At 32.9% G+C, this 10,922-nt stretch overlaps 1 protein-coding gene across 1 annotated transcript; it reads right to left on the reverse strand.

Moving 5' to 3' along the window:
- Positions 1–2,710: 2,710 nt before the first annotated feature.
- LOC120141413 (O-fucosyltransferase 9-like) lies at positions 2,711–10,505 on the reverse strand. The gene is made up of 9 exons (XM_039156292.1): positions 9,927–10,505; positions 7,997–8,197; positions 6,579–6,667; positions 5,652–5,849; positions 4,515–4,719; positions 4,244–4,411; positions 3,987–4,154; positions 3,662–3,852; positions 2,711–2,967 (listed from the first exon to the last, which is right to left on the reverse strand). Exons 1-9 carry the CDS (start codon positions 10,374–10,376, stop codon positions 2,793–2,795), a joined length of 1,845 nt encoding a protein of 614 aa, XP_039012223.1. The 5' UTR covers positions 10,377–10,505; the 3' UTR covers positions 2,711–2,792.
- Positions 10,506–10,922: the final 417 nt, after the last annotated feature.

Raw genomic sequence — 10,922 nt, forward strand, 5'->3', positions numbered from 1 at the left:
TTTGTTAAAAATATAAATTTCAGGACAAAATTGAAGAAATGTAAAATTACAAATAAAATTTTAAAATATAAATTAAACAACACACATAGGTAAGGGACTAAATCGAAATAAATTTAAAATGTGAGGTTTAAATTAATATAAAAAATGGTAATTGATGCTAGCTAGCATGGGGCGTTTGGTACTTGATTCCCAGTTAGTGCGTTATGATAGTGGTTATTCCCACACAAGTAGTGCGCATGCACTTCTTTGTCATTGGAATGGTTATTTTAATGCTTTTGAGAAACTTAATAGGGCGCACATGGGATCAAAATTGGAAGGATGTGCTGCTTTAGAAAGTAATATTATTGATTTGCCGTTTGAGCCTAGTGGAGGGGTCTCGATCAAGGCCATTGACGTGCATTGTGGGCGTTTGGTTTCTATTGGAGACGCAGATCCCGCCTAAAACCCCGATTTTCATTTCGTGCGCAATTGAATTTCAATTTGCACCCAAACTAAATATAAACTATATAATTATTGTAAGTTATATATAAATTAGGTTTATATGAACTATACATATAAACTATGTATATATATGTATAAACTATAAAAAGTATATAGTTTATAAACTATAATTTATATTAATATAGTATATATATAAACTATATATGTATAAATTATATAGTTTATAAATTATAATTTATATTAATATAGTATATATCTGTATGTATAACTAATATAAGTAATTTATAGATTATATATATATATATATATAGTTTATAGAAATACTATGCATAAACTATATAAAATAATAAAATATATAATTTATGAAAACTCTAAACCTAAACTCTAAACCCTAAATCATAAACACTAAAACTTAAATCTTAAACCCTAAACACTAAACTACATAAATTAATAAAATATATAGTGTATAAAAACCCTAAACCTTAAATCATAAACCCTAAACTTTAAACCATAAACCCTAAATCCTAATATAAATGAACTAGCACTAATGTATATATATTTGTAATAAAAGAATGAACTTATGTATTAGACCTATGTAAACTAATATAAATGGACTAGCACTATTACAAATTGACTTAATTTTTGGTTTTATTATTACTGATTCATAACAACAAAATAAATGGGCTATTAATGTGAATTAACCTAACATGCAACTAAAATATTAATTATGCAAATGAAATATGACATGTACTATTTATGAACCATATAATATGCAATGTGACATATTAATTATTTAACACCTAATTAATCATGTTTTATATAATTTACATTTAAATAATTTTATTAATTTTATTAAATAATTTTATTTAATATGTATGTATAAACCATACATGTACTACTATTTATGAACCATATAATATGCAATGTGACATACTAATTATTTAACACCTAATTAATCATGTTTTATATAATTTACATTTAAATAATTTTATTAATTTTATTAAATAATTTTATTTAATATGTATGTATAAACCATATATAGTATATATAAACTATATATATATAACCTATATATATATATATATAAACTATATAAAGTATATTACTTATATAGTTTATAGAAACACTATGCTTAAACTATATAAAGTATATAGTTTATAGAAATCTTAAACCCTAAATCATAAACCTTAAACCATAAACTTTAAACCATAAACACTAAATACTAAACCATAAACCCTAATATAAATAGACTATCACTAATGCATATATATTTGTAATAAAAGAATGAGTTTATGTATTGGGCCTATGTAAACTAATGTAAATGGACTATCACTATTGCAAATGGACTTATTTTTGGATTTTATTATTACTTATTCATAACAATAAAATAAATGGGCTATTAATGTGAATTAACCTAATATGCAACTAAAATATTAATTATGTAAATGAAATTAGTATGACATGTACTATTATTTATGAACCATATAATATGCAATGTGACATACTAATTATTTAACACCTAATTAATCATGTTTTATATAATTTATATTTAAATAATTTTATTAATTTTATTAAATAATTTTATATAATATGTATGTATAAACCATGTATAGTATATATATATATACTATATAAAATAAATTACTTCGTCCATTGAAATATATAAGTCAAGTAAATATCATATCAGATCATTAACAAGTCGGATCATTTACAGGTCAGGTTAAAAACAGGTCAGGTTGAAAACAGGTCGGGTAATACCAGTTATTTACCAGGTCAATCTCGGGTTCGGGTTCATATCAATCGGATGCAGTTCGGGTTCGGGTATCATATTTTCGATTCAATTCGGGTTCAGGTCGTTCTCAGGTCGAATGTAGTTCGGGTTCGGATCTACAATTTTCAGGTCCAAATCGGGTTCAGATCAACACCAATTTCGACTCGAGTCGATTTCGGATCGCCACAATGCAGGTCAAAAACAATTTTGACTCAAGTCGGTTTCGGTCAGTTTTACAGGTCGGGCCAGCTTTTTACAGCCCTATTCAAAATATATAAACAATGAAAATCAGGGGAAAACAGTATTTCATACCCATATCAGAATAATACAGTATTCAAAGGTCTTCAAGCGAAGGAGAAAGGAATTTACATACAATAAACTGTTATTGTATCATATACATGCAACGGTTGTACAGTGAACTAAGTTATGTTAAAAAAAAAGAAATTTAAGAACAAAAAACTGAAACTATTACCTAAATAAATAAAAAAGAATTAATGTTTTGTAATTCTAGAACTCGACTGGTTGTATAATACACTATAAATTATAGGTTGTGGAAAATCTTAACCAAGAGGGTTTAAACTTAACTATATATAAGTTTAGTCGTGTTGCCGTTTTCATGAACGGATTCTGTTTGCTTACACATGCAATCTGGCATTGGAAAAGTGTAGACCGAGCCGGTGGGTTTTTTCAATTCACTTCCCTTCGCATCGCTATGGCGTAGCATATCCTTCATCTGCTGTTTGAAGGTTTCCCATCTATGGAACACAAGACAGTCGATGTTATAAACTCTAATACATTAGAATATGATATAGAAATGCACTTGAGGGAATGCAGAATATACATTGTAAGTAAAGCTGATCATTATGCTCAACATAATAACTACAAAAATCTTGTAAATAAAGCTGATCATTCAACACACAAAATCCGAAAGCGAATTACCAAGCATAATAGAGAAGAGGGGTGTGACTTGGATTCGGGTGTGAGTATTGGATGCAAGTATATGTCGAAACAAATATGTTCAATTTTTTTCTAAGTTTTTCTATTTATTTAGAGGGTCGTAATGCCTAAAATGTGGGGAATAGGGATGCATGTAAGATTTTATAATAGGTATGACGAACTTATAATATTTTAGAGGCGGACAAACTTATAGAATATAAATTATCAATGGAAAATACAAAAAAAATATCTAAAATATATGAGAATTTGAGCATTTTAGGAGAGGCGACTGGCTCAGTCCATCATTGGTGGGGAACTTGGGTCCTTTTAGAAAAATGAAAAATCATAGCAACATAGCAAGAAGTTACTCAGGAAGGAAGGGTGTGCCTATTAGGGCAGCAGTCCAAGATAACTCACAAATGGCACATGACCCAAAAACAACACTTTAAAACAACTAACTAATCGATCAAAACAATACTGAGATGATTTAAGTAGATTTCGACCACGATTTACCTGATATGGCGGCTATCAAATAGCAGTGCTAATTTCCTCTTGTCGGGCTTAATTGTTTTAGCATGTCCACCATATAAATATCGTCGATGACCCATTAAGAAGTGGGGGAAGTTTCCACCTTGTGTCGTGACAAATACTTCACTGTGAAGACAAACTGTGTAGTCAAGTGCTGCCAACCTAGATGAATGGTCCTACATTATGAACTAGAATGTTACAAAATTTATTCATTTCTAGCTTTCTTCTTTCTTCCTCTTCCGAGGCAGTTACTATTAGATTTTGCCCTGGCCGATCTAACAAAGCAACAGGTTAAAAGTGAAATTGGTACCTTGAATATAGCAAGTTCTTCTGGAGTAGCCACTGTATCCTTTGTTTCTAAAAGTGGAAACATCTGTTTAAGGGGAGCCATGTATTTTTCTGCTTTGTAAATATTTCCAGCGGCAACAAACACTGAAGTATTCTTATCAAAACCCATGCCCCTAAGCATCATTCCCACCTACAGGACCAAATTAATAAATTAGTGAATATTCATGAATAACTTATGCCCTACCATAAAAAGGAGCAAAACAAGTTATAGTTGGATACCTCCAGAGGACTTAATGGGCATTTTCCATCCACACGATTTGCATCTGGCCTTATAACTCTGCCCCTTCGCCTAAATTTTCCTCTCCAACTTCTTTCTCGTGCAATATTCATCTCTTGTCTCTCTTCTTCCCCACCATCATACTCGCAGCATGAAAATGCAACCATATCCTTCCCAAAGAAAAATATCTTTCAAAAATAAAGCACAGTGGCTAAACGGAGAACTCAAGAATCAATGAATTATTCATCCGTGCACAAGGAACAACAAAAATACCATTTCAAACCGAAGATGCACAGAAACATAATTTCCTCCACTATGGGAGCTATTCTTGAGCATCCTCTCAACCATTTTATCAGCAAGTGCCAATATAGGTTCAGAAAACCTCAGTGCCTCAAAATTGGATAAGCATCTAAGCCCTTGTAGATTTGAAGGAACTGAATATGCCAACCTGTTAGAAAAGGGTGCAATGCGAACAGCCCTGAAAAAATGAAATCATATAGCAATTAACTCATTACTTATGTGTTACAAATCAATGACAATAAATCATATTCCCTGTTGTTAGAAATTGAGCATGGGAAAGGGTAGATGATACAAAAAAAGTGATAACCGTACATCTCTAAAATATTAGCAGCTCTCACTGAACATAACTCAGGTCTTGCAGTTTGCAACATATAAAGGCATTCTACAACAAATATATGTAATACTTACGACTTAAACCAATCCAAAAGAATAAAAGACCTCAAATTTCTGCAGATATATAAAGAAATATATACAGCAAAATTAAATAAGATTATGTTCTAACCATCACAAGGCATGTTTAGTGAAATAAACAAAATTGAAGAACAGCAATGCTATCAATAATTGATTTCCTCTGAACATGAAAGTTTTGATAGTAAAGAGAGCAACATGAGCAATCTCTGAGATGAAATTGACGTCATGTGTTGAATAGATAATTGGCAAGACAAATTTTGACCTTTTGGAACTTTTTCTAGAAGTTTAAATGCTGCAATTTAAAGGCAATTTTGGGTCACTTCCCATCAGTTTTTTGAAAATTGAACTTTAGTAAATCTTTCCTCCTTACTCAGAATGCTGAAATTTTCCTGAAATTTATTTAGCTGTCCCAAACCAAAAGGAGTCGAGAAGGATTCTTTTAACTGATCCAACTAGTTCAGAAAGTTTTTACAGCACTAGACATTATTCTTATTCATCATCCTTCAGTCAGAAATTGTGATTCGTATAGAGATGAATATACTTTGCTACACCAGACCACCTAAGTTTTCACCTGCTTCTCATTTACATTTTAAAGGAATTGCAAGATCATTGTCATTGATTTAATTTTCTTACAAGTTTTTTTTCCCTCCAGGGAATTAAAATTTGGGTACTCATAGTAGAAAAGAGTAAATTGCATACCCCATTGCCTTTAGTTTTGGAAGAACCTTCTGGAGATAATGAGCCGGACTCGACCAACCTTTTACTCTCAAGTTAACAATGTTGCTAATGTTATTGTCAAACCTCTGAAGTACATCTTCAGGGAGCTCTCTGACCACATTCACATGATTTCTAAGTGCATGTATAAAGAATTCTTCATCAAAAATATCTCCAAACTTGCTGCAATAAAATGAAAAATGACAAGAAAGCATATTAAAGAATTGAAACATTTTTTACTGTGGTCTATATATATATATATGGGATATCTTTCAGACAAAATAGATATTTAACCAAACATCTAAGGTCCTTTTCAAATAAATAATAAATCACTTCTTGTTTGTAACTTCTTCTCAAAATACATTCCAGGAGGCATTATTCTCCTATAAGTCTAAATTGAGGCAGAATAAAAATTATGCCCTTTGTTATGTAAAGGCAATTGTAGGTAGATGAATAAAAAATACTACCAATAGTAACTGTTGTCTCGGTTGAGATTGGCTGGAGACCTTTACAATTTCCAAGACAAGTAGCAGTTCTCCCATAAAATTCAAAATTTTGCAAGGAAAAGAGAGCTTGTTTTTCATTTTGATTTGAATGATATACTTTGATAACACTACTGAAAGGAAAAGAGAACAAGATCACCAAAATTAATATATTTAAGTACCTTATCATATTATGCATCAATAGGACCAGGAAGACTCGACATTTAAACCCAATGAAATTGTTTATGAACAAATGGCATAGGCCTGACTAATAGAAAGTTAGAAACCTTTAACCATAATAGTGACTGTAATGTAATGAAGTTGTCAAAAACCCATTTCTTCTACACAAAGAGAATGGTCGTCAAAATTACTTTCAAACCTGAATTTAGTCAGAACGTGCACTCATAATTAAAAGGATGATGATGATAACCTGGAATCTTGCCAAACACTGTTCAAATGAAAAATTGGAATGACCAGAGTTGCATTTAGCAGCCAAGCCACAGCCACAGCATCACATATCTGCATCAAAAGTGTGAAGATGCAATCAAATAATACTATCATTATCCTCTATAATAAACAATTGACAGATGTGTACTTTTTCAATTTGTGTCCGTCATAAGAATTATTCAGACATACAAGTTGAAAAAACTTTTTTAGTCTAGTAAAGCACACAGCTTCAGCTCAAGTTGAATATTGAACAAAATAGCTGAAGAAACTAGAAACATATGCTACCAAGTCAACATGCCTGATGGGCAGAAATACAAATTGGCTCATCATGTCAACCCTTCAAGAAAACAATGAAAAGATAAAAAAAAAAATCATACAAAGAAGACTGATGGATATGGTCTCAGCCAGATACCCAAACGTACATACTAAAATGTATTCTCAGATGAAATGTCAATCGTTTTGCATCTTTGGCCATCTATATAGCAAATCAATATAACGTATCAAATATTATTCTCCTTGCATATCATAATACCCGTCCATATTATTTCTAGGAAGTCTCAAAATATTCTTTTTTCTTTAGCATGATCTTTATGAACTGTCCAAAACAATTATTATTCTTTTACTCAATACAACCAGTGTAAGGAAATAACAAAAAGCAGTACTACAAGTAACATGTGAACCCAAATTGTTACAAGGAGACAAGACAACAAAGATTGAAAATATTTAGTACTAAGAACTCCATCCTATTTAAGTTTAGGAAAGAACAGTGTTGAAGCAAGACTTTGAAAATTATTAAAAATGTGTCATAACTAATTATGGCTTCTTAAACTGTATGATTTTCAAAATGATCAAACTTTGACAAAGTATGGTCAGTCTAATATTTAGTTGGGGCTTGTGATGTAAGGTAAAACAATCAGAACACGTTCAGATGAAGATCCATGCGCCTAAAATACTGTCAAATTAGCCATTCAACTATGAAATGCATATAAAAGAAAGTGCAGCTAAATCTTTTCAAGCAAGTATGAAGAAACAATAGAGGAAACTAAAAACCAGATGCTCCACGATATTTCAAGGAAATCTCCAAAAATGTGTTTTAACAGTTGCCTCACGATAGTTAAAGGAAATCTCCAAAAAGATGTTTTAACAGTTCTTGACTTCTTGAGAATGAATGCCCTATCATATGCATCCAACGGTCCAACATACTTGCAAGCAGCAGATTAAATAGTTTCGGTAAGAACAAAGCCATGTAATATAGCGCACATTATGGCTATTTATAACATATGAAGAAGCAATGGAGAGGAACTAACAGCAATCACTCCAGCAATCAAGCATTTTGCAATCATTTTTATCGATTCGAGGTTTTAATAGGGGCAACCAAAATCAGTAACAACTAAAACCAACCGATAAGCGTTGTTGATTCAAGCCTCCATTTGCTTCAATTATAAGGAAACCATTAGACTCTGGCAATTCTGAAAAACCTTGAAAACAAAAAAGGCAGCAGTTAATTTCTAACTTTACAAGAGGCAAGAGACGGGTAAATAGAATTGCAGATATCATCAACCTGACAACGACTAATCCCTTGAAATAACAGATATGGAGTTTTCACTACTGCCACACTATGAAGCACAAACATGGACATGAACACATAATATGGATCTGATATATCATGAGCATGCGATGATAGTTTCTGAAAAGTGAGAAAACTAGTTATAAATCAGGATTTTACAAACTTAAGGCTTTGCTTGGTATGAACTATGAAGGATGGAAAGGACGAATGATGAAATATTTGTTAATCAAATGGTTAAGATTCATTGTGCTAGGTGGGCCTAATTTGCTGAAATAGATCAAGGTAATTATCCTTTTTTCTCCTCCTCCCAAATAGTGTGTTTCATACTTGGCATAAGACTGAAAGCTTCCCCTCATTGTCTCTTCTTCTCTATGTGTTCGTTCTCATTCTTGCTAAGCACAAAGAAAGCCTCTGTTCCAGAGATTTTAGCAACTATTCATACTACAGGCCCCATTTTTTTCACTTCTTTCTCATTCTCTATCTAAGTTCTTATTCTTTCAGGATAACCAGAATTTGATTTTGGTCTGCCTCTCTTCTCTAGATTTCAGAAATCTGTTTGTTACTGTTACCCGTAACACTGATGTCATGTCATCCTCCATGTGTCAGATCTCTTTTAGCCCCCCAACCCCACCCCCCATCCAAAAAAAAACCACTCATCTCAATTCTGTCATTTTGTGTCCGCGCATGTAACCTTTGATTTTTATTTTATTTTTCTCTTCAAGTGTAGTGTATGTTTTTTTCCATGTTGCTTATAAATCTGTGTCGGACACTGGAACAACAGGCACCTTATGTCAGTGCTTCATAGGTGCTACATGAAGGAGAAGCCGCCAAAAACTCAGAAATTTTTAGAGAGGCATTTAAAATACACATAAAATTCTGGATGAAGTTGAAATATGAAGTTATGAACCCTCAAACAGGGATTCTAAAATACCGTATTTACAAGATCAACTTGGATGATTTGCATAAACCTAAAGATCTTCTTTCCCTCCTGCAATAGTACAATAGAGGGGGATTTGTTCATATGTATATTTAAAGGCCGTTTCTCAAAGCTTGTCCACTCTCCCGATGGGCCCCTGCATGACAATTCTGACTAGGTGAAAGTGCCTAAACTGATTGCTTAGGATTTATCCCCTTTCAGAGCCAGAGGCTGGGATCATAGCTTCTTGATCAACCAAGGCATGATAGCTAAAGCCAATTTAGAAATTAAATTTTGCAATACAAGGCATTTAGTAATAATCCCTTTGCAAAATCATAACTAAGGCATGATAACTTTTGGTGTTATGTTGGGTTTAGACAAATTACGAAGGCTCTTATGAAGTGTTTATTTTTGGATCAGCTGAATTCATTTTCTAAATGTAACGGTTCTGGAAATCCTGTTCTACTACCTATTTCATATCAATAGTTGCTGCTAGATAGGTAAATGAGTTTTGAAAATAGATTTGGGTGTTGGTGATTCTTGGAGAATTTTCCATCTAATTGATTGAGTTTTCCTTACCCATCACAACACAATAACAAATTCAAAAACAAACTTTTCAAAAGAAGGATATAATAGTGCAGGCCAAAATTTGACACTAAGCCAGCGGCCAGAGAAAGAAACGGTTTAAACACTCTTCGGTAAACCAGGAACAGACAATACCAAGATAATGAAACTTTGATGCCTACACGGCCTAATGCAGCACTATAATATTGAACATCAATTAGCTCGATGTACCAATTTGTTTCTACTGAAGTTGGTCTTCCCATAAGCAAAAAAAATCATGATTATGTCTTAGAATTCTCAAAGCACAATAAATAGACAGTAGAAGCCCCCAAAAAAAACAGTACCGCGTTATGACTGGCATTGCTAAGGCTATCAGCCTCCATAAACGGCCAAAGCTTCTCAAAAAACTGAGGACTCCAGTAAACGGAGCCAGTCGGCAAACGCCTATGAACAACAGAAACCGCGTTTTGCAAACTCGCGACATCGAAGCCTAAAGACCCCATGAACAACAACATTCCCGAGATATACAACAACGGTGCGAACAACAGCAAGCCTTTTCTGCGGAACACCGCGGATATCAACAGGAACACTATCCTATCCGCCGCCCTCAGCTTCCCACCACGTGCACATCCGCCTCCGCCGCCGCCACTAGCAGTGAAGTTCTTGGAATGTCCGTGGCGAAACCGCGGAGAAGAAGGCGGAGAAGGAGAGATGGAACGGTTACTATTCCGCATTTTACAGAGAAAGAAAAATAGTTAGTGACGACTTGAGGATCTCATTTGGTTAATCTTTTTAGCTCATTCTTTCTGAATTTGTTTTCTAAAAGTAAAGTGGATTGGTTTACTTGGTGATGGGAATCACGGACTATGGCCAGCTACTTTGATTCGTGGAGGAGGAAGCTTTTAATGGAGGTGCGCGTGGGGAGTGACCGACACTGATTTCGTTAACCCCTCCACTTTCACTCTTTACATTTACTTACGCCATACAGTCAACTAGAAGTCCCTCTATTATGCCCAAATATTCATTTTAGTATTTCTACTGTTAAAAAAGATGTTTTAATCTTTCTTGTATTTTGAAAAATATAATATTTGGATAAAAAATGTTAATTTATTATTAGTTGAACCAACACGTTAAGTATTTCTTAAACTTTTATCTATTTATAAATTAATTCAATCGGTTCTCTTTAAAATTAAGGTAATCTATATATTTTTGAAGCGAATAAATAAGGATAGCTCACTATGGAATTATTATTTTTCTTTATATGTGTGTCTATGTTTTAA

Source organism: Hibiscus syriacus, unplaced genomic scaffold (genome assembly GCF_006381635.1).
Source record: "Hibiscus syriacus cultivar Baekdansim isolate YM2019G1 unplaced genomic scaffold, ASM638163v2 tig00110809_pilon, whole genome shotgun sequence".
Taxonomy (NCBI): Eukaryota; Viridiplantae; Streptophyta; class Magnoliopsida; order Malvales; family Malvaceae; genus Hibiscus; species Hibiscus syriacus.

What these genes read in the sequence shown, in the direction of transcription:
- LOC120141413 (XM_039156292.1), bottom strand. Translation starts at nt 10,376, where the DNA reads ATGCGGAATAGTAACCGTTCCATCTCTCCTTCTCCGCCTTCTTCTCCG. An exon ending in TGAATCAACAACGCTTATCG is followed by an intron (nt 6,668 to 7,996) that starts GTTGGTTTTAGT and finishes CTTTTGATGCAG; the next exon opens with ATATGTGATGCTGTGGCTGT. An exon ending in AAGAACTTGCTATATTCAAG is followed by an intron (nt 3,853 to 3,986) that starts GTACCAATTTCA and finishes TTCATAATGTAG; the next exon opens with GACCATTCATCTAGGTTGGC.